This window comes from Peromyscus maniculatus, chromosome 6 (genome assembly GCF_049852395.1).
Source record: "Peromyscus maniculatus bairdii isolate BWxNUB_F1_BW_parent chromosome 6, HU_Pman_BW_mat_3.1, whole genome shotgun sequence".
NCBI classification, from domain to species: domain Eukaryota; kingdom Metazoa; phylum Chordata; class Mammalia; order Rodentia; family Cricetidae; genus Peromyscus; species Peromyscus maniculatus.
The window spans coordinates 44,664,506-44,689,241 of NC_134857.1; the positions used below are offsets into that span (position 1 = coordinate 44,664,506).

At 42.8% G+C, this 24,736-nt stretch overlaps 1 protein-coding gene across 1 annotated transcript in view; it reads left to right on the plus strand.

Annotated features, from left to right (window-relative positions):
- Arhgef26 (Rho guanine nucleotide exchange factor 26) overlaps window positions 1–23,350 on the plus strand; it is a 121,302-nt gene extending 97,952 nt beyond the window's left edge. Inside the window, exons 11-14 of the mRNA XM_006972608.4 lie at window positions 10,495–10,704; window positions 19,176–19,243; window positions 20,515–20,619; window positions 21,477–23,350. Coding sequence (XP_006972670.1) covers window positions 10,495–10,704; window positions 19,176–19,243; window positions 20,515–20,619; window positions 21,477–21,619 — 526 coding nt within the window. The 3' untranslated portion in view covers window positions 21,620–23,350. The remainder of the gene's footprint in view (window positions 1–10,494; window positions 10,705–19,175; window positions 19,244–20,514; window positions 20,620–21,476) is intronic.
- Window positions 23,351–24,736: the final 1,386 nt, after the last annotated feature.

Below are 24,736 nucleotides of genomic sequence, written 5' to 3' on the forward strand. Positions count from 1 at the left end.
CAGTGAGGGTCCCCTTTCCTCACATCCCCACCACATTTGTTATTCGCTTCAGTTGATCTCAGCCATTATGACAGGGTTAAGATGAAATTTCAAAGTAGTTTACTTTCCATTCCCCTAGTCACTAAAGATGCCGAACACAACACATTTCTTAGCCATTTTTTGTTTCTTCATTTGAGAGCTACCTGTTTGGATCGCCAGCCCGCTTTTTAAATTAGGTCATTTGTTATTAATTTTCTGTCCCCTCTGTGGATTTCCTCTTCCTGATGAAAGTTTTTTTTTGTTTTGGAAAATGCTTGTTTCAGCATTTTAAAGTGATTTTCCAGTTTTCCTATCTATATACAGGAGAAAACGGAAACAAGTGCTGAATCGTGTCTGCAGGTTTCCCACCATACTCCTGTTCTAGAACCGCCAGTGTGAGGGGTTTCTCCTTCACAGCCCTCCCGTAGATTTCTCACCCTGATGCCTGTTTCTTACATCTCGGTCTTAGAAACATAACTCAACTCTGTAACAAACCCCTGGGGTTCAGAAGATGGATTGATTCTCTGTAGTGGGACCACCAGATCATCATGAGATCAGGGTCTTACTCTAGAACTTGCTTCTTAGAAACTTTAAATGTCCAGTGGCTTCAGGCAGCGTAGGCTCCCAGGAACTGTTCTGGCCTGGTTACAGCCTGTCATAAGCTTTTCCATGGTAGTATTCTTTCCTATGATAGAAAACTGAAGCCAGCTGACATCAGTTGTTTTTCTCTGCAGGAAAAAAAAAAAAAAAATTCTTGGGAGATCCACCTTAAAGAACCCTGATCCAAATCATTTTTGCTCCAGGTACCCTAAGCATGGATGCCACGAATCACTGTAGCATTAGCTTCTAAACTGAAGACAGTGAGATGGACGAGAAATGAAAGAATGGTCTTCTTCTTTGTTTTACTTTTCCTCACTGCCCCACACTCTTTAATACACTAGCATCACAAGAGTATTTTCTTCTGTGCCTCTAAGGAGAATTGATGTTGCTACTCCCTGTTAGAAGCACCATCGCTGAGCAACACAGTATCAATGCCTGTGGTCAGAAAGAGTTAGGTTCGGTTCCTGGTCATGTGACCTTGCACAAGGTATTTTCAGCCTCTCAGTATCTCAGTGTCCCTATCTGTAAAGTGGGAGTAACAACGTCATCTTTATGGTGGAATGTGCTCGAAATTCTGTAAGGTAGTGCACACAGAGTGGTAGCAGTTTCAGTAATCCCTCCGAAGTTACTGATGCTATCAACACTATTAATTCAGCAGTGTGTATCTCTCTCTCTAAAAATGCTTGCCACAGATCAAAATATTACCGCTGTACTATATTTTACTGTTTAAAAACTAGTCTAAAATCTTCATGCCATGTTTCACATCAGAGGGCCATGACATACGGCAGGACTAGGCCTGGACTTATGACCTTTGAAATTGGAGTGCTTTAGGAATCGATGCCTGTTTCTCCCCATCACCCACCACAGGCATCAAAGCAAAGATGGTTAGTAACATATATTCATTCTTCACAGAGGTGTGAATGGTGAGCGCTTTGTTGGGGTGATTTTTCTAGCACCATTCCTCCCTGCAGACGCCGTATCCATGAATTCAGCCCATGGTAGATGGAAAACAAGGGCTGGGGGTTGCTGTACTGCACAGCTGCACAGATGTTCTCCTACTGTCATTCTTTAGATGCTATGGCATAACAGTTATTTTCATAGTATGCTAGTTATTATAGGTCATGCAGAGCATATTTAAGAAGATGATATGTACCTGGGCAATGGTGGGGCACGCCTTTAATCCCAGCACATGGGAGGCAGAGGCAGGCGAATCTCTGTGAGTTCGAGACCAGCCTGGGCTACAGAGTGAGTTCCACGAAAGACACCAAAGCTACATAAAGAAATCTTGTCTCAAAAAAAAAAAAATAATAAAAAAATAAAAAAAAAAATAAAAATATGATATGTGAAGGTTATAGGCAAATATGCAGCTTTGTAAGGAGGGACGTAATTTATTCACAGGTTTGAGAGTTCCTGGAACCAGTCCCCTCAGGATAGTAAAGAACAACCCAACTGCTGATTTTTTTATTTTCTTGGTGTTAATCCAATGATGGTAAGCCTAAACCGGAGCTGGGGTGATTCCTATAATCTGGGGTTACCTTGTTAGCCATGTGAGAGGCTGTCTACTTGCTCTCTGATCGTGCTGCATCCCAATCACTGTAGGTAGGAAGCTCTAGCAAGGGGCTCACAGCTCTTAGAGCTGCCTGCCTCTTCTTAGTCAAGGATGATAGGCATTGCAAGTGCTGGGCTGTAGAATCTGACCATCCGGCAGTCTCTGACCACCCTCTTTGGTGGCAGTTAATTACAACAGATGCTTTTCCTGCTGGCGAATAAGATCCTCACTTCTCCCCTTTGTTATTCTCCGGACAATGGATAGGAAGTGTGGGGCATGTTTGTTAGTCTTGAGAGCTATTTTGAGGAATTGAATAAGAAAGGTTATTTGAAATCAGTCTCAGTGTAAATATTGCCTCTTTGCTAGTCAGAGCTCTGGGCAAATTGTGAGTCTCTTGATTGAGTATTTAATTCGAATCCTGCTTATTAGTTCGCTTGTTCATTTGCAGGATATATGTGATTTTCGGGCCTTTAAAAATTTCTCAGGCAGTTTCAATGGATGGCATTCTATTAGAAAAACGAAAAATGATAGCTAACATTTGGTATGATCATGGAGTGATTATAAGGGCTGTACATGACAAGGAGATAATCCACATATTATCTCACCTAATCCCCACAACAACCCGGTGCCTTGGTACTGTTACCACCATTGTACAGATGAGTGCAGTGAAGCATGGAGAGGATTGGGACCCTGTCCATGTTCACAAAGGAGGTATGGATGGGCTACCTCTAAGCAGGCCTTTGGAGTCATTTCTGTCATCTTCCTGCTGTGCTGAAATGCATTCCTTCTGAAAAGTCCACAAAATTACTTGTTAGATGTGTCCTAAGCCACACTTTACACACAAAATCAGTCCCCATCAGGTAGATCAGTTGGTTTTGTTTTGTTTTGTTTTTCATCCCTTAACTGGAAGTAAATTCCAGCATTATTCAATGTCCTCTGTTTCAGCAGTGTTTGACTGGAGTATTTTAATGCCAGTTAAGCACAAAAGCAAGTGTAGGGATTTTGAAATCATGCTACTGAATGAGCAAGGGGAACAAGTTGAAATCTGCAGAGGAAGAGCTCTTGTACAAGCCCTGGAGGAAAACACAAAGAAGTGCTTTTCATTAATTGCAGTCTTGTATGCTCCTGGCCTCAGCACTCCTGGGAGAGTGGCAGAACCATGACATTCCTATGAGAACATCAGGTAGCTACGCAAGAATGGCTCTGAAGAATGCCTGGGAAATGTCATGGAAGGCATTAGGAGACAGAGCTTTTCAGAATGCCATGGGTGCATGCCACCACTGACTTCGGTGCTGACATCCAGCAGAATAATGCCAACGCCCAACACTGTATTTCTTGGGCTGCTGGACCATAGGGACCTTGGGAACCATTTCCCTAGCCCATGAGTGCTGGTCTGAGGAAGCACAAGCAACTGCTAGCTCAGGAGACATTTGTCTTTGTGCTCAAGTGTTGCTAGTTTGATTTTTAGGGCAGAGGCTGTGTAAATGTTTTAGGCAAAACCTATGGAAAAGGCATACTGAATAGGTTTAAAAAAACAAAACAAAACAAAACAAAACACCCTTGCCACTACCCTGAGGATATATGTTGGGAGTCAGTGTGCTGTTTTGGATAAATCTCTGTAACACCTCTTTCTCTTAATTTAACTTCTTTATAAAAAGGAAAATTGGACATGTTGCTTAGGTTTCCATCAATCATGGTCCATGTAAAGGAGTTCTTAGGACAGTATGTGAAGTATGCAAGCCTTCTGGTGCTAAAAACAGCAGGGAAGCCGCTCCTTGTGGTTTAACCCTTGGCCTTCCCTGCCAACACTTCTTTCCTTCACCCCATGGATCCATCTTGGTCAAGTATGATTTCCCCTTGTCTGACCAACAAAAGCAAGTATCTAGGATGATAGCTAATCAGGGTCCAAAGGAGACTCCTCCACAAGGTCAGTGCACATTTGAAAGCCTCTGTCTTAAGACACAGGGCAGGCCTGACTTGTCTTGTCAACCCACCATTCACTCCATCAGGACTTCTACCGACCTGGACATACCCAATCGAAGGATTCAGCCCGCCTTAAGGAATGAGATTTGAATACAAAATTTTAAGCAGTGTCAGATGTTTCTCTAAATCTCCCAAAATTATTTATTGGTTATCAACTCCTCACATGTTTGAAAAAACCTCCTGTATCATACATTTAATCCCTAAATGTGTTTAAATCAGTTTATGAACTCATCCGTCTATTTTTCTAGTCCATCTGTCAACTCCTGCCCAGTCCTGGTCCTTGAACTACTATAGATTTACAAATGTCTTAGCATCTCCAAGGGCCAATTTATTCTTGTCTTGTTCTGTATAGTCTGCATGTCTGTTTTCCCACATGACTTAAAATAATGCATCTAACCCCTCTACTCAGCTCTCCCCACAAAACCATTTTGGGATTTGCATTTAGATTGATTGGATTAAGATTATAAGTTCCATTAGAAAGAACAGATACCTTTATTATATTAAGGTTGTCTTCATATAGAAAATTCTGATAAGCTTCATCATAAATATTTTGAGATTTTTGATGTTATAAATGAGATGGGTTCAATTATATTTTAATATTAAACTTTATTACAATTGTTTATTTATTTGCGTGTATGTGTGTGTATAGTACCTCAGCATGTGTATAGAGTGTAGAGGACAAAAGACAACTTGTAGGATTCAGTTTTCCCCTACGACCACGGACTTGGGTACCAAACTCATGTCTTCAGAGCAACTCTTATCCCTGAGTCCATCTCACTGGCCCTCATTGATCATATTATTTAACTGGATATCATTAATATATAGGAGAAATATTATTTGGAGTTCTTTTTCTCAGTCATTATACTGAATTCATGGTCACTTTGTGATTATATTTCAGCTAGTGATGTATTCTACAGACTAACTACAGCAGTTAGTGGAACAGAGAAGACGTCATATTACCTCGTGGTTGATTGAGCCACACACTTAGACATCCACAGACAACTGGAGTGAAAATACTGATAGTCTGCACATCTATACACTTATGATTTAAACCATATTTTCTTTCTACTTTTACTTTAAAAGAGGTCAAATGTATAGAAAGTCATCACATACTAACAGACTCATTGCCCAAACTTGCCACAGTACTTAACATTAGACACTTTCTTCTTAAACCAAAAAGAAACCCCAAGTTGGACAGGATTGTAGATCAACATCCCTTTGTCTTCATGCTGGCCTTCCCTTCCCCAAACTGACTGGGCCAAAATGGCTGATTATTTCTGTGCTTAGTGCTGCAGATTTTCAAGTATCTCTGTCATTTGGGGTATTTCAAACATGAATTTCTTGTATGTGGACTTTAAATGTTTTTCTGATCTAAAAGAAATAATATTCAAATAAATAAATAAATTTCCATTATGAGAAGTGTCCCAACCTTTGTGGAAATTAAGGGACAGGAAGTAAAAGTGCACCATAATGATTCACCTAATAAAGAGAGGGCCAAGGATGGAGCTGATCATTGGTTCAGTGCTGACCTAACATGTGCGCAGCCCCTGGATCCATTCCCAGCACCACAAAAAAAGCCAAAAGAATCTCTGTACGATCAGGCTTATGTCATATCACCACAGCGATGTGTGGCATACATTCAGGCATTGCCTGCATGTCTGAACACAGCCTTCTTTCCAGAAGGGAAAATAACTGTGATAGGTGTTTAGCATCATATCCTGTTCTCTGTGGATAGTTATTTTGTGGTTGTTTGAGATAATAATTTAAAGAAGGAGAGTGTGGATAGAGGTTACTAGGACTTCCAGTGGGTTTCAACAGGGAGACTCATTGTTGTTTAAGACACAGAGCAGCAGCAGAGCTCCGTGGACTTGGATTGGGTCCCTGCACCTGAGCGGAGGCGGCCTGCACAGAGCTGGGGTCTGAACAGCTGCAAGTGCAGAGCTCCTGTGGCACAATGGAAGGAAGTCTCCGTGTAAACTCGGTCAAGCAAGGAGAGGTGGCTTTTCCATCTGCCTTTTTCTGAGCAATTCAGCTTCCTAATTACATGAGCCAAATTGTTCCAGAAACTGTGTCAACCATATGTTTGTTAAATGATGGAGGCACACACGGGGAAGTCTGATTAGAATCAACTTCCCCGAGGACAGGGAATTTCTTTCCCATTCCATTCAGCCTTTGGGGACCTGAGGGAGCGGAAGGGGAAGCCTGGCCTAGAGGCTCCCGTCTTCCTTCTCCAGAACACACTGTGGTCAGTTGTCCTTCTGAACTGGGGAGAAATTGCAGGTGCTGACTGACAGAAGAGTGAGTTTCATGCAATACTCAGCAGATTCAGAGGCAGAGAAGTAATGGCCCTTATTCTGAACCTTTGCAAGATTAAATATCTGTATGTGAGTGTATGAAAGAACATCCTGTTGTTTGAATCTTAGATGGTCTTTTAATAAAAAAAAAACAAAAAAAAAAAACAAACCCAGAGCCAGATATCAGGGTGAAAGCTGAAAGATCAAAGAAGCAGAACAGCCAGCTACTAGTTCTTACCTCCATGAAATCCTCAGCCTAAAGAGAGTGAGTTCCTGTTTCCTCACACCTTATATACCTTTCTCTGCCCTGCCATATTACTTCCTGAGATTAAAGGCGTGTGTGTTTCCCAAGCAAAGGCATGAGATCTCAAGTGCTGGGATTAAAGGTGTGTACCACTAGTGCCTGACCTCTATGTCTAATCTAGTGGCTGGCTCTATCCTCTGATCCTCAGGCAAGTTTATTAGGGTAGACAATATATCACCACAGCATACTAGAAGTATCTTCCAAGAGTGAGCAAGCCGGCCTTTCATCCTAGCTTTTGGGAGGCAGAGGCAGGTGGATCTCTGTGAGTTTGAAGCCAGCCTGGTCTACAAAGCATGTTCCAGAACAGCCAGGGCTACACAGAGAAACCCTGTCTCAAAAATCACCCCCCCACACACACACACCAAGAAAAAAAACAAAAAGAAGAAGAAGGAAGGAAAATGAACCAGCCACTTTACAGTTTTTGTTTCCCTGGGTTTAAGGTAACTAACCAATTTAACTTCACTACTGTTACATGATACCAAGTATTTTTCATATGAAGCCCACTTTTAAAAAGTAGCCAAGTGTTAGGTTCTATATTATTATATAATGCAAAAGTTTACTATCTAGATAACAGTGACTCTTGGATGGGTGACCAAAAATCACTTAAAAGACAGAAAACATCTTTCTTGGAAACTGCTTTGGTTCTAGATATCCAAACGAAGCTAAGTTCTCCATTCAGACAAACCCCGGAGGTGAAGTTCCATAGCTGTGCATAGGATGACCGGTTTTACCATCCAAAGTGGACATCTGAAGGGCTAACTGTTCTCAACTGGGTCAAGCAACTACCTTAGCTTGTGATTGGTGGCATTGTGTTTGTTTCTTAAATGAACAATTAATGAGCATTTTTCAAATGTATCTGCTTCTGCTGGTCGGTGGTGGCGCACGCCTTTAATCCCAGCACTTGGGAGGCAGAGGCAGGTGAATCTCTGTGAGTTTAAGGCCATCCTGGTCTACAGAGCGAGTTCCAGGAAAGGTGCAAAGCTATATAGAGAAACCCTGTCTCAAAAAAAAAAAAAAAATGTTTCTGCTTCTGGCTTTAATGATTCCTAAAGAATAACAGTCCTCGGCCACCCTTTGTGGGAAGAGGTGCTTTTGTACTTCCGGTCCCTGGGAAAGGTGTTTAACTTTCTAGTAGTGGCTGATGGTTGTTGGCTTTTGAAATACCAAAGCTTTTTTGTTCTTTTTAAAATAAATATCTTTAAAAAAACATTCAAAGCATTGATGAAATGAAATTTGATAGCTAGAGGTTTTTTTTTTAATACTTAGGTAAACACTGGAAGATATGAATTCTAAAACTGAAGAGGTGTAAAGACTAAGCGTTATAGCTTACATTTGTCTCCTGGGAACTCAGTCCTTAAGTTCTGTCTTATCAGGGACAACCTAACAAGCAAAACTACCTGAAGCTGGAGGTGCAGGAGCTTAGAATCCTTTACTATCTGGTTTTCGTTACTGTTATATAGATGTTGCTTTAGTTTTAATGTTTTTTTGTCTTAGAGGGGTCTCTTTCTGCTCCTCTGCCCCTCCGTGTGTGTGTGTGTGTGTGTGTGTGTGTGTGTGTGTGTGTGTGTGTGTGTGTGTCCACATCCTGACTCCCGGGCTGTTAGATTTATGACTGAGATGTCCTGACACTGTGAACATTTTCTGCCCTGCTAACAATGGATTTCTTTGTTTCTAGTAAACAAGATTCTTTAAAGATACAACCATGTTCCATTGTAAGGTGTTCTGTCCTGCCTTTTCCTTTGACCATAATGTGAAAACATCCTCATGCTCCTGGGTGTAACAGCCCCAGTTCTTGCCATGGGAACTTTCAGTGAATACAGACATGACCCTAACAACAGATTTGGTCTGAAGGCTGCTTTCTGAGTGGAGAATCCATCAAACTAAACTTCAAAAAAAGACTGTAACGTTTTCCAAGGACAGTTACTAGGCAGAATGTTTACTACTGAATAAAGAAGGCCCTAGAACTTTTGAACAAAATGTTTTGTTCTAAAACCTCTGGTATATTTGGACACAGGGATATTCTTTCAGCTCTTCTAAGTTCATATATTTATATTTGCTATTAAGTGAGAGAATGTCATTATTCTTAGAGTATATTAGAATTTACTGTAGGATTATCTGTTTACTTAGCAGTTCAGCTGAGGTTTATATGCAAGAATGGAAGAGAACAGAGCGTTGTATATAGGTAGATTTGGAATTTGCCAGGCAAGTGCAGCCAAGGTAGATGAGCTTGTAAATGATTTTATCTAGGTACAAGGAATCCGGGCTGGGTAATTTGATATGCATGAGGGCAGGGGCGTGAGGAATTGATCAACAAAGGAAAAGGTCATAGAGTCAATGAGTAGGAACTGGTATGTTAAATAACATTGGGGGATGAGGATTTGGTGAGCTAGAAAGATGGGTCCCAGGTAGAGCACAGTGTGCCTCGGCTAATTTTGGAATGGATGAGAGGCTGTGTTTGATGGTGATGATAAGCATGGGTAGGTGCCTGAGCCCGCCACCACCACTGGAGACATCAAAGAACCGAGAGAAACCACAGCAAGAGAAGTTGTTCATGTAATGCAAAGAAGGAAGTAGGGCTGGAGAGAGACAATAAGTTTGGGAGTCACTGGGAGACTCCGAAGTCTGTGAATAGGACAGAGACGAATAGCATGAGCTCCAAAGTCTAGGCCTTCCTAGGAGCAGGAAGTGATCATTTTCTGGAAGTGAGCAGTGCCAGTGGGGTGATGGGGACAGCATCCTCTAGAGAGAGACCACGATTCTGTAAGAAGAGACAATGTAATGGATTAGAAGGTGGAGGAAAGTTCAGAAGTTGAGGCCTCAGGCTTTCCTGAACTCCCTAAGGAAGGGCCCTCCAGAAGAGCACAGTGGGAGGCATTCAGGAGCAAGTTGTCCAGAGAGGAAATTAGCCTTGCTAACAGTGTGAGAAGGTGGATAAGCAAGGATGGGCACACAGCAGGATTAAGTCTAGTGGCTTGTGAAACAGGAGGCCATAATGTGGGAGAAGATAGACTGGGCATTTTGCCAGAGCGAGCAGACCTCCTCAGGGATTCTGCTGTATAAGCAGATCCCTGAGGTTCAGTTTCTACAAGCAGACCTCTGGGGTGTTCCTTTCATCCTCTGCTGTGGTCCTTTGGTTGGGGAGGGGGTAAGCCTTGAGCTACCTAGCATGGGCAGGTGTTTACAGCTTCCTCTTCATTCTGGGGTGGAGGTGGGTGTGAAAGCTAGGGGATGCACCATTCACGAGTCACAATGCATGCAAGTCTCACTGATGATAACAGTTCCAGCATCGTGGCAAATATAGCCTAGGAAGCTCTGTATTGGGTTCATTATCCAACACTTCATCTTTTCAATGTTCTAACCTTGGTGAATTGTCCCTAAAATGGCAGTGTAAGTCTCACGGTGTTGGTGCCTAGATACTTGGGTGTTTGGTTGAAATTTCTCATAGTTTATATTCAAGAAGTGCCCAGCTTTGATTTGTGTTGATGTTTAAGTCCATGTAAGGAATGATCTGTCTTTTCAAAAACATAGTGCTCTTTTATCTGAGAATGTACTTCAGTGTGCTACACACATAGTGTTGGTGCTTCCCTAGATAAAATTCAGATTCCAGTTCATGTTATCAAACAGTCATTCTCTTCTTCCTCCGGATGTCTTGCCTACTTCTCAAAAAAAAAAAAAAATTGACTTGACATCTGACCGTGTCACAGTCACAGCTACTGATTAACATATTCTTTCCCCCTCTCTTTTAGTGAAGAAAGTTACAACGTCAATGATTACTCCTTGAGGGACCAGCTGCTGGTGGAATCCTGTGACAATGAAGAGCTTAATTCTTCTCCAGGGAAGAACACTTCCACGATGCTCTACTCGAGACAGAGCTCTGCCACTCACCTCTTCACTCTGACTGTCCTCAGCAACCACGCCAATGAGAAGGTGGACATGCTGCTTGGGGCTGAGACCCAGTAAGTGCACACGGGGAAAGGGGTCAGAGCTACCCGACCTCCCGCTGCTTCACCCCACTGCTCTTCCTCTCTACAGAAGGTGGCTGCTCTTTATTTCTCTTGCTGTGTACCTACTGTGTGCTGAGGACAGCATCCAGGTGCTTTTAGTGGATATAATCTCAGCATTTCTAGGGAGGGATCTTGCTATTTGGGCCCTGTAAGTCCTGATAGATGCATTTTAGTTGAATTTTTTCATTAAAAAATTATTTAAATACTGACATTTTCATAAATGAAAACATTAGGATGAAGCTGTTTTTCTTATTCCTGCAGGTTCATTTGGAATATTCTGTAGCTTGACATCAATCTGTCCTTGACTTTCTGTAGCCCTTGAGACGCTGCTTCTCATGCTAAAAGCTGGGACACACCACTTAGCATTTCACACGGACACCTTGTGGTTGCTGTACCTTATAGCCCTGAAAAAGGGCTCATCTCCTTTAGGCAAAATAATGGAATGGTGGTGACTCTAAGCAAACCCTGCTTTCTTCGGTATCGAATTTGAAGTAATTTCCGAATCATTTGCCTTCAGTCAAACAGAGTACAAGGACTCTCAGAGACATACTTGACTTAGGAAATCATTTCCTGGTTCCTCTTTCCAGCCAGTCTCTGAAAGCCGAACAGACATTCTGCGCACACCAGTGGCTTCAACCCAGCTTAGTGTGCAGGCCACTCTCACACTGAATGTGGGGATTAGGGCTTAATTTGCAAGTCTACCTTGGAGATTTGGTTCATTTTGACATTGCTGACCAATCTGTTTGGAAACAAGAAACCACTTGGATATCATCATGGACCAAGTACATGTTGGGTCGGGAAACAGAGCAATGGAAGAAAAGGAATTCCCTAAATCTGTGTCCTCTCAGGGCCTTGTATGTTTCCTACCATCATCTGTTAGCATTCACATGTATAGAGTGGTTCACATAGATGCGCAGATAGTAGTGAATGACAGCCCCAACATTCGTTAAGACTTTATGTAAAGGTATTTTATTACAGAAGTCTTTTTCTAAGGTCCTGCAGTTCTTCCCCAGGAGCTGTAGAAAAGCCTGTGAGAGCTGCCAGCATTGCCTTTCGTGGCTGCTGCTTTTGAGAGCATCCTCGGGATTGTGCTCCGAGAATCGAGCACTGGACACACCCAGGGCCAGGCTTGAGGAAAGGCATCTATCTCTTCAACCCTAGAAGTCCTTGGGTAGCAGAGGCAGAATTAGGCTTCCTTTGTGTGAGGGAACTTCTTTCAAAAAATGGAATTGATAGGCTGGGTTTTGTGTAGCTTTAAGAAAAGCTTAAACTCTTTGGGGGTTAATACTTGTCCAGACATTCCGGAAAATTCATGGAAATGCCCCCTCTGTACTTAGGAATGCAGAAAGGGTTGCTTCTGCTAGTGTTTTCCTCTTTTATTCAGTTGGCTCTTCATTCAGCCTTTGCCAGTGTACTACAGAGCTTTTCCTGACTGGCTCATCCATAATTTATGAAATCTCCATCTCTTGTTTCATAAATATTCCAAGGCAATGTCCTGCTCTTTTCATACCAAGGCTGTAGAATCTGTTCTTTGATTTGCCTTGGCCTGAATAGTTGCCCGTTTTCTTAGCCAGACATATTCTCAGAATATTTAGTTATGTCACCCATAAACCCATGAGTATGACTCATATTCGTAGTTCTTTCATTAATAGCAAGAGAACATTTCAGAAGGGACAAGGGGGTAGAAGTTTCTCTTTGGAAACAGGAGGAGTGACTGTCATTCTTCTCTGCCCTCAATTACAGCTGAGAAATAAATGACTAGACAGGGTTGGAGAGATGGTTCAGTGGTTAGAGCACTTGCGGTTCATGTGGAGATCCTGGGTTCACTTTCCAGCACCCACAGGATGGCTTACAACCATCTGTAAGGGATCTAGAGTGCCCTCTTCTGGTCTCGGTGGGTAACAGACATGTTTGCAGTGTTCATACATATGCACAAACAAAAACATTTGAACACATAATGTAAAAATAATAATTCTTAAGATAAATAAATGGACAGATGCTGACAAGATACAAAATAGCACTGGTAGAGATAAAAATAAATGACTCCCAAATGCGCTTTCCTTAAAACACATGTACACTCTCACAATTAGTTCTTTAAACATCTAGCAGATTGTTCCATGCTGCAAGTGGACATTTGTAGATTAGTCATGAGTTACTGGCTTTTCTGTTTTGTCTTATTTTAAACTTACACCTGGAAACATAAAAGCTGAACATACTAATTGAGTACTATAAAATGTACACATTATGATCTGTTTTAATCAACTTAAATATATTTATCTCGTAAAAACACTTAGCAGTTCTTTATGGTGTGGGCTATCTGGTTTTGAATAATCAGTTTTGGTCAGTGTAAGGAGTGTTCTTTGCATCTTAGATTTGTGAAATATTGGTTGGATTTGTGGGCCGACAAATGGTTCTCACCCAGAACCCACCAGTGGCCACTAGTTCATCAGGATGGGCAGTGCCCCATGAGCCCCTTTTCTATCCATAATTGTGGACAGGTTGAGTCTTGTGCAAGCCCAGTGAAAGCAACCACAGCTGCTATGAGCACATGCTTACAGTGGCTGAGTCATGTCTAGAAGATGCCATTTTGTAGCTCTTCTCCTCCCTATCATCTGGCTCTTATGTTCTTTCCATCACTACTACCTCAGTATTTTCTGAGCCCTAAAGGGGGTGGTATAAATGTCCCATTTAGGGCTGTACATTCAACTATCCCTTACCTAAGCAACCAAACACCTCTGCATTCATGAAAGTTTGCTGTAAAGAGAAGCTTCTCTAATTAAGGATGAGAGCAGAATTTGTCTATGGGTATAAACATGTGTGTTTAGAAGGCAGTTTGACTCATGTCAGTATAAACATCAGTAGTAAGTTGCCTCTTATGGCCTATGTTCTCCCCAGTTATGGGTTTTTGATTGGGCTCATAGTATGAACTGTGAATTTCCTCTTGTGGAACAGAGGAACAAATCCAATCATAGAACATTGGTTACCCCTATCATGGTTGTACCATTATTGTAACAGTGGGCACTTCTTGCCTAATGGTTGGTGTCATTGTTCATAGGGTTCAAAGTTGACGCCCTTTCTTTCCCAGCAGTCTATAGAGCATTCTCTGGCATTATGAAAGTTAGCCATCAGGAAAGAAGCTTTCTGCTCAGTTCTGCCTTTATTTCTCTATATTTTGCAATCAAGATACATGTTGTCTTCAGTAATAGTGTCTTATCATTCAGTTCTGGTGGGTGACCAGGAAGAGTAGCAAGAACCTGCATTATTTGGGGTCCCTTGGGACCAAAAACTCACAGGAGGGATTCCCCACGTGATACTGGGATACCTGTTTAATAACCATTGCTTCTAGGAGGAGAATTATCTAGCTAAGACGGATATCTCCCTTCTAACTCGTAAGTTTCCATATTGCTGTTTCCTACACTCTTCACTTTAGCTACCCTTCGTCATGCTTTCGTTTTCCCAATCCCCTGCCCTGCCTGTTTCCCCAGCACTGCGCTGATGCCCTGCTAACTAATCTCCCGCCCCTTAAGATGTCCAGCTCCCCATTGGCCCCTTCCTGACACCTAAAGAATTGCTGCTAGAGCAACGCCCCCGCCCCCGTCAATTCCTCCTGGTTTTCAACCTTTGTTCTTAAGAACGCTGCTGACCATTTTGTAGGATGTACATCTAGTAGTGTATGCGGTATTATATCTGTTGGGCTGTCACAAACCTTAAGGCATTGTACTGTGTTGTTCAAATCTTAGGTGGTCCTTTAATAAAAAAAAAAAAAAAAACCCAGAGCCAGATATCAGGGTGAAAGCTGAAAGATCAGAGAAGCAGAACAGCCAGCCCCCAGTTCTTACTCCCTGAAATCCTCAGCCGAAAGAGAGTGAGTTCCTGTTTCCTCACACCTTATTTACCTTTCTCTACCCTGCCATATTACTTCCTGGGATTAAAGGTGTGTGTGCTTCCCAAGCAAAGGCATGAGATCTCAAGTGCTGGGATTAAAGGTGTGTGCCACCAGTGCCTGACCTCTATGTCTAATCTAGTGGCTGGCTCTGTCCTCTGATCCTCAGGCAAGTTTATCAGGGTACACAATATATCCCCCACAGTACTGCTAATCAGACAAGAGTGAAAAATATGAAGAGTGACTCTTCTTGAAAAGACAAGGGAAGAATGTTTTACTGTCATAGCTTTACCTTCTAGACTTTAGAATGTGGGAGATGGAGAGTCCCCTTTGTCTGCTTTCATTAAAATGAAGCACAGACAGCTGCAGCTCCCAAAGGCAGCAGACTGTAGCAAGTGATGTCCTTGGTGTCCTGCATTTCCAGTAGAATTTGGATGTCCTTTAGGTCCGGTGTATGTATGGGTGAGACATCTAGTATGTGTTCATTGAGAAGTACAAGCTTCCTTCATCTATTACATGTGACTGTAGAATAGAATCGTCATACAGTGTGCTCAGAGATCCATCTTCGCATTTCTTTCACAGAGAAAGCTGGGAGTCTAATGAATGTGGCTGGTGCTCTCAGCCGTCCAGACCACCCGGTGCTGGGCCACTGACAAAGAGGCATTGTTTGCAGGGAGCTTTGCACTCTTCCTGCTTCAGTAATTATTTAATTACAACAGGAAGTAAAAGGATGGAATAAAATTGTAAATGGTATCTTGGAGTCGATCATATTCTTCCTTCCTTTAGGAAAATCACAATATTAAGTAGACAGTCTATAATGGAAAAAATATATTTCAGGTTACAGTATTTTTTTTCCTCCTTGAATCTAGATTCTAGGTCCAAACATGATCTTTCACATTTGAATAGTACGTCTCAAAAAACCTGTTCCTTTTCTAAGCCTAATTATAGGCATGTTTATTAAAGATGCTGTTAGTAAACAAACAAGTATTACAAGTATTATTTCAAGTAGAAATGCACCCAACATTTTTTAAAGATGTACTTCTTTTTATTTTATGTACATTGGTGTTTTGCCTGCATGTTTGTGTGAGGGTGCCAGATCCCTTGGAACTGGAGTTACAGACCGCTGTGAGCTGCCATGTGGGTGCTGTGTAGCTAGAGTTTTCCTGCCTTGCCCACAGTCAGGACAAATCTTTGTCACCCACCAGTCCCACAGCCGCTCAGACCCAACCAAGTAAACACAGAGACTTATATTGCTTACAAACTGTATGGCCGTGGCAGGCTTCTTGCTAACTGTTCTTTTATCTTAAATTAATCCATTTCCATAAATCTATGCCTTGCCACATGGCTGGTGGCTTACCGGCGACTTCACATGCTGCTGGTCATGGCGGTGGCTGCAGTGTCTCTCTGCCTCAGCCTTCCGCTTCCCAGAATTCTCCTCTCTCCTTGTCCCACCTACTTCCTGCCTGGCCACTGGCCAATCAGTGTTTTATTTATTGACCAATCAGAGCAATTTGACATACAGACCGTCCCACAGCAGTGCTGGGAATTGAACCCGGGTCTTCTGTAACAGCAGCCAGTGCTCTTAACCACTGAGCCATGTCTCTAGCCCCATGGGCAGAACATTTTTAATAGCACACAACAAAGCCACATGCCCTTATTGGGTGGAGGATGAAAATAAGGAAGCTTTCATTTGATACTCTGAGCAGGTGGCACTTATATTGAACACTGTCATATCAGATGAAGCATATTAACAACTTCACAGCCAGTCCTGACTTTTGGTGTATGTATGTATGTGTGTGTGTGTGTGGGGGGGGGTGTATCTGTGTCTGTGTCTGTCAGAATTGTAAGTCTGAATTAATATCTCTTATTTTCTAAATAATCACTTCTAAAAATGTTGGAAAAATAAGACTGCCCTTCAGTGCTTGTTTATTTTTGAGACAAGTTCACTATGTAGCCCCTGCTAGCCTGAATCTTGTGATGCTCCCTCCTCAGCCTGAGTACTAGGATTGCTGGCAGTGCTGAGGATGCAGTGCACTGTCCTTTTAGAGCTGTCCTTTGTAATACCAACCTCGCCTTTAGTAGACACAGTGAGAACTTGGGTGTGTGTCTGTGTCCTTTTTGCAATCAAGTTGAAACCTGCCCTGCCTGCTACCTAGCAGGGGTAGGACAAGGTGCTCAGCTGCTAACATCCCTATGAGGAAACTGTCATGGCGCTTTAATAGTGCTGGAAACTGTCATGGCAACTGATAGTGCCACGCATACAAAACTGGGTGCTAATGGAAGGACTGTTGAGTCTCTTCTCCACTTCGTCTTCTTTCTCCACTGGGGCCACATGTGGTGTAAGAAGAGTCTTTCTCCAGCGCATTGCCCAGTTTGGGCTTTGAATATGATCCATTCTGTCTGCTCTGTTGTATTAAGGGCTGTGAACAGCAACCAACCCCATTTTGTCCACTCACTCTGTACGCCAAGCCAAATGCAGAGCCTGTGCGTGCCCTCAGTGAAGGTTGGCTAGAGGAAGGGTTAGTTGTGCTGTGGAATTTGATACTCCATAGGTATGAGTTTGCATTAGCCCAGCATTTCCTACTCAATTACTCTGAGCAGAGGGAAAAGTCTGAACTGCATGTGTGGTAGGTTGCATATTCCTCTTGTTTCATATTGTCACTGAAGAGACGAGATGAGGGTGAGCCATGGGCTTTAATAATGGTTTTCCTGTCTTTAGGATTCTGTCTTAAAGCGAGTGCTCTGCGCCTGCCTTAGAGATACGGTCCTTCCAGTTTTCTGGTGGGGCCAGCTCCTTGGCAAGGAACTTAAAGCCCCAGGGGAAGTGGTGTGGTTTGACAGCTTCTAAGAGTGGGTGGGACTGGCTCAATGGGAACATTTTCAAGAAACAGCTCCATTCAGCAAGGGCAACAACAAGTGTCTTGTTCTGTCCTCTAGAGTCTCAGCAAGGGGCCACACTGTCTCCAGGATGCCATTAGTATCCAGACAGCATGGCCCGGGAGGGAATGATTTCATCTGGACTGCTCAACTCAGTGGCAGGGGACAGCTGCTGGATCTGGAGATTGGCCTTGCCTGGGAAGTCCTGTGTAAAGGATTCAGTTCCAAAGTGCTCCGGGAAGGCAGCAGTTTGTGCAGGATAAGACACAGGGGAGGTGGGGGGGACCTGCCATGCCTTTGGTACCACAAGTAGACACAGATACTGAGCTGTGGGGATGGCTCTTGGGGAACCAGTCAACTTCTGCTAGACATTATTTTTCAGTTGGCATTGTACTTTGGAAATTCCAGTTGAGCTTGTGGCATAATAAGGATCTTTTCCCATCAACAGCAGAATTCAAAGTATTTACTTAGGAACTGGTTTAAAGAAAGTTGTATATTACTTATTCCTTATAAAGCATTTTGCTTTGTATGAGAGACAAAGTTTTCAAAAGCAAGATGGTATCATCAGCTTCTAATAGTTGTCCGCATTACTGCCTGAAGCCTCGTCTCCTTCATTCTCTGTGTGTGGATGTAGACATGCACATGCCAGTGTGTGCGGGTCAGAGGACAATCCCCGGTGGTAATCCCTCATGTCTGAGCTAGGGCTTTAGTGCCACTGTGTACCCCAGGATAGGTGGCCCCAAAGCTTCCTGACATGATGGTGTCTATGCCTCCCATGTCCCTGTAGGAGAGCTTGGATTACAGGTACTCACAGGACAGCATTCAGCTTTTAATGGGTTCTGGGGATCCAGACGCATGCATGGCAAGAGCTATACCCCCTGAGCAGTCACCGCAACCCCTTGATTATTTACTCTTTAAAAAAATGGTTTGAGCATACCCATTTCACCCCAACTGCCTAGCCTATTTATTTTACTTCTAAGCATGTATCAATTTATTTGTCTTTGGCTTTTTGAGTCAATCTCATTGTATTGCTTAGAGTGATCTTTAACTTGTGACAGTTTTCTATATATCTGTATATCAGAATGAGACCTGATCCTGCCCTGCCAGAATTGATGATCTGGTTATAGAAGCAAACAGCTTGATAAATGACCAAGGTTCAGTGTGTGATTAGTAATTTGATTCTGTTGTAAGCAGATGCTTACTGAGCCCCTGGTATTCACTAAGCAGCGCTCTGGAGATAATCCAGTTAACCAGGCAGCCCCACTGCCTGCTGTACCGAAACGGCTGAGTGTGTGGGAGGGAAAGGATCCTGCTTCACAGGCTTGCCTTACAGGTGGAATCGATCCTTTGAACTGCTAAACTTCAGACCAGACGTGTGCTAAATATTCTTGTGATATAATGTGCTGGCATAATCAGCTCTTCATTAAATGTCCAACTGTCATATGAGAAGTCCCATTTAAGCAATAAGGAACCAGATTTATATTTGCTTGAAAATGACTTCTCTTCTGCATTTTTAAAAATCACTCCTTCCCCTCTTTCAAAGGCCAGTCCTCTACCCTCCGGGATCCCTTATGTTTTGGGAATGGATTTGCACTGGCTGTCTGGGATAAACTACTTAGTGTCTAGGGTACAAATCTGAATTGCACCTGCTCTCTGTGTTTAGGAGTGAGCGAGCCCGCTGGATCACAGCCCTGGGACAGAGCAGTGGGAAGCAGCCACCAGATCGAACCAGTAAGTCTCCAAGAGAGGTAGCTACCCTGGAACACGGATGGGTTCTGCCCTCTGCTGGCCGGCATGGTTACTGACTGGTCACGCTACCTTCATCTCTGCCTGCTTTACAAGGTTCCTCCCAAATGCAGTTGTTAGATAAACATGAAAAATCACTGCTTAGCCTTCCTGGGTTTGTTTCTTCATCCCTGAGACAGAGACATTGGGTTAACTGTGGGTCATTGTGAGGAGTATGGTAAATTATAGAGGGTGAAACCCTGCTTGAATCATAGTGTTTACACTTAGCTGTTATTAATGGGTTTGAATAGACATAGAAAAGTGTGAGGGTGTGCTTGATTTTTATTGTGTTGAGGAAAAGACTTGCTGTGTAGCTCTGCCTGGCCTGGTCTCACACTAGTCCAGACTGGCATTGTACTCAGGCTTCTGCCTCGGCTTCCCCAATGCTAGGATGACAGGGTGTGACCACCATGTTTGATTACAAGTTTTTGGTCTAAAGAAAATTACAATTTTCCTGATCCTTTTTAGTGTAAAAGACAATGTCAAGAAAATGTACTTTATTCTTCTGGTGCCCTCTTCTGCGTATTCTTTCATTGTAATGCTCTGTTTCTGGATGGCCGGTTGGAGGACTGAAGAATGAGGGTTGCAAACGTGGTTTTCTGGAGCTAATGATCACAGCTTTTAGAGTCAAAGCAAAAGTGGTTGGTGGGACATTAAGTTTTATATTAAAAACAAATAATGAAGCCATGCCAGTCAGTTCTGCTGAAGTTGTGTTGTTTGTTGCAAATCGGCATTTTGGGGCACTCTGAATTAGTCAGGCAAGCATTTGCTTGGAGCTCCCACTTTTTCTAAGCTTTTTCACAGCCTTTATGGACAGTTGCCGGTAGGACAACTGCACTGTGGTTAGAGATCTGGGTACTGCAGATGTTATCAGTTATAGGATCTTGACCTACCTATCACCTGCTCTCATGCCTCAGTGTCCCCAGCGTGCAATGGCTATTGTCAGTTCCGATGTGTTATACAATGAATGACTCCTGATCAAGGCTATTGCTGAGCATATTCATGCATCAGAAGAGCCCTCTTGAAGCCAACTTTTAAAATTCTAAAGTTCATAACCAAGCATGAGGCTTCTTAAATTAACTTCCCCAAAGGAGCCTGGCTCAGTCTGCTAGTGCCAGTCCTGGAATCACAGAGCTGAGTAAGTGAGTGCATACTGTGGCTTTGTACAAGTCCTGTTCTTCAGACTCTGGAAGCTCAGTGTCCCCTTTCCTCCGCAGCACTGACCCAGGTGGAAATCATTAGATCTTTTACTGCCAAGCAGCCAGATGAACTCTCCCTGCAGGTGGCAGATGTGGTCCTCATTTACCAGCGTGTTGGCGACGGTGAGTAGCGCTCTTCTCATAGGTACTGGTGGACTGACACTCACAGAGCCTCGGGACCACCGAGTTTAATTTTGTCATCAACACCTGTATTCCATATCCTGACACACGGACTTCAGCTCCTCCATCCAATCCTTAAACCATGTTCCTGGCAATTCATGCCCCAAACCAGAACCTTCTCAGAGCCCTAATGATTGTTTCAAAGTGATCCATTTGAGTCCCCCTCCCCCCATGCATCCTGTTTTCTCTCTGTTTACTTTTGAAGCATGATGCCATGATGCCGTCACCGTGAAGTTTCCTTCTCTTCCCCATCCTGCAGTCATGTAGTTCTTAACTCCAAAGGCTTTCAGCCCTGCTCCCTCACTTAAAAAGGAAAGGGTTTCCTGCTCCTTATGTCCAAAGAATTCCCTTTCCAAGCCCAGCCAGTTCACACACTCAGCCCTCAGCCAGTTCACACCCTCTCAGCCCCCAGCCAGTTCACACCCTCTCAGCCCCCAGCCAGTTCACACCCTCTCAGCCCCCAGCCAGTTCACACCCTCAGCCACCAGCCAGTTCACACCCTCTCAGCCACCAGCCAGTTCACCCCTCTCAGTCCCTCCCTTCATAGCTTTTGCTCCTATTCAATCTCTGGTGCATCATCACTCACTCTCTCTCTCTTGAAACCTGGTCCTATTTTACTTCAAGTATTTTGACCTTCATAGGAATGTGTTGCACTAAAGTTTCTTCTTGCCTATTATCTATGGTAACCCAACCCACAGAAGAAAGCTACCTCTGAATGGGTATCTCTTCTTCAGGGTGAGCTGGCACAGTAAGATTCCTCTAGACATGTCTTGGCTGATGCAACCTGGTTTTCCTTGCAGGCTGGTATGAAGGGGAACGACTTCGAGATGGAGAAAGGGGCTGGTTTCCAATGGAATGTGCAAAGGAGATAACATGCCAAGCTACTATTGATAAGAACGTGGAGAGGATGGGACGTTTGTTAGGACTGGAAACCAATGTGTAACCTCGCAGATGACCAATAAAACGGGGGCTAGTGTTCCCGTTATCAAGGTCTGCTTAATTAAAACAGTGGAAACACATGCCTGTAAGCTTGCCAAGTTGTTCCGTACCCTCGGAAGAACAGCTACCAGATGCAGTTAGTCCACAGAGCTCAGTTTTTGCATAATGACGCTCCTGAGAACCTGAGTCCACTGAACAGTCTACTTCAGGGATAGCAACAGTCTTCAGCTCCTTCCACTTCCACTGTTCTGTAAGATGCTGTGTTTGGGCTTCTCTGTCCTCAGCTCACTTAGAACCTTGCTCTTCCCCCGTAATTTTCTCCTTTGTATGGTCCCACATCATACATCAGCAAGTTTGTCTGTACTGAGTGTCCACTTTGTAAATACTTTTTTGTGTCTTAGTCTAATGCTGTTAATTCCAAAAGAAACTAATAAGAGTTCAGTAGGTGAGCTGTCATGTTTTGTAAACCTCTTTCTACGAAAGGGAAATTGACACTTGAACTTTGCTACCCTTTTCCTCATTAGAAGGAAAGTGAGGAGCCACCCAGTGAGGATTTTTAAAAATCCATCTCATTCAATATTGGTCTGAGATAACGTTAGCTTAATAAACCTAACCTACTAAAATTACATGGGCTTTACACTTCACATATGTGAGGACATCTGGAAGACAGGATATTATGGGTCAACTGCTGAAGAGCTGACGTAAGACTGCTTTGCCTTCAGTAACACATGGTTCCTGACTGTTCTACTTGTTTTCAAGTAGAAAATGGCTGGAACACACGTTAACAATCTTAAGGAAGAGAAAATTAAGCTTAGACAGTATCAAGATGCCAACAAGGTACTTGCTTGAAATATTTTGACCTTAACAGGAATTCATTGCACTCAATACCCGATGGCTTGGTTTGGAGTCTCTTTTAGCTATGAGTTTGTATAGGACTTTATTCTCCACCTGTACAGAGACAACATAGTATACTATAGTTCATTAAACAGTGATGAAGTTTTAAAAGATTTACAGGAAAAATTATTTTCATTTGATAGCTATAACCCCTCTCTATTCTGTTCACCAAGTAAAATCTAAATATACATTATGGGAGGGCTCAGATCTTTGTCCTGTGTCTATGCTCCTGTCTATACAGCACCTAAGCCATACTGTTCCAGAAGTCCAGTGTGTAGGTGTGCTTGGCTTACACCCTGCAACCCATCCACCTCAGCAGTGAGCCAGAATAGAAATCCCAGGGGCTTTCTCACCTTTGAGTTGCTTTCCTTTTGCCTGTATATGTATTCCTTGCAAAAGCCATTCCAGGCCCCGTGTTCTCTGAGGTATGAGTAAGTATGTGAATGAAGCAATAGCAGTGACCCACAGCAAGAGACGTCTCAAGAGTATAAAACAGGAAGTCTCTCTCTCCTCTTCAATAGTGTCACAAACTTTTTAGAAGAAATGCTAACAAATTATAGTTTAATCTAATGTCATGTTTTACTTAGGACAAAAGGTATTGCTTGCAAGAAGAATCATTTTGTATTATTTTTGCTAATACCGATTAGGAGCTATAACAACTATGGATCCTGTGAATTAATTTATAAATGTTAAACAGTGTGGAAATGTATGTCTCCTTTAAGTCAAGCAGCTGAACACTGTTATTAAAGTGTCCCTGTATAGCAGGTATTGAACAGCCACGGCGTTTCATTTCAACTGTTTGTTTTTAACACAACACTTTTTTTTTCAAACCTACTTTTTTTTTTAAAAAAATGCCATCTTTGAAATGTACAGTAACTTCACACCTGCAAAACAGAAATGTTACTTTCATTCCAATAAATTGAACCTGCTTGTCCACTTTCAACAAGCTTGTGAATCTATAAAGATTTTATAGATACTTGTCTTTCTGTGCTGGTGTGATTTAATTTACTCATGGTGTGATGTTTATGGTTTGGGGGATTTGTGGTTCAATCAGAGATGTACTGAGCTCTTTGTAGCTAGCATTACAAAAGATTCATCTTGTCTTTTGAGTATGTGTTGGCATCAGCTACCGTAGCAAACAGGCGCTTCTGAGAATTGGGTCCAACTGTTTTTGTGCTTATGAAATTGTATCATCTAGTAAATCATGGCAGAAGAAAAAATACAAACCCTTCTATATAACTTTCCCATTACTACATAAGATTGCCACAACGTGAGTGCCTTGAAGCAATACTCATTCAGTGTCTGTGTAGAATCTCCCACTGGGAAGGTCGAAGTCCTGAATATATGGGTACAGTCCTGAGAGTGTGGATACTAGGGTTCTCTTGTCTCTGAGGCTGCAGCAGCCACACAACCCTTCTATCTTCAAGGCAGCAATAGAATGCCGATTTCTAGTACTTGGAATTGAACTCCCTGTTCTGCCATCTGAGGGAGGAAACTCTTCTTTAAAGGACTCATGATTAAATTAGGCTCATGGAATGATTTCAATGGTTAACTCAAAATTAACTTTTTTTTTTTAAGTGAAGTCATCTTTGTTATATTTTTAAACAAGCTTTCGTTAGCTGAAGGGATAGTTATGGCATTTCCAGTAAGGAGCAAAATACAACATCCTCTGCTCCATTTCTCAGGAGCATTGGGAAGCCGCGGAGGAGATGCCACCTTGATCTGCAGTTTAAGAATGCAGGTCAGAGTATAGTATGTGTTATAATAACTTTGTGGTCGTCCCTCAGGGGCTTATTCTGGAGTGGAAATATGAGCCTGAAAGACTCAAGAGCTATGCTCCCTCGACTCTATACATTTATGTCCTAGCAGATAGAAACCAAAGCCTCACTGGTGCAAACACCAACTGGAACAAGTGTTTGTAGGTTCAGCAAAGACTCAGAAACATGGCACTGTGACAGAAATACCCAAGCCAGGGACTCTGGATGCTAGAGTCATCAGGCCACAACAGTATTTGTAAACATTATTTCATAGAGGTAATGTTACACTTTAAAATGGAAGCGATCTAGTAACTACAGAAATTTAACAGAAAGAAAAACTAGAAATTATATAGTTGACCATCAGATTACACACTTACCAAGATCCCAGGGGACTGGAAGAGAAGGGACAGAAGAAGGGAGCACTGCCGTGTGTGTGTGTGTGTGTGTGTGTGTGTGTGTGTGTGTGTGTG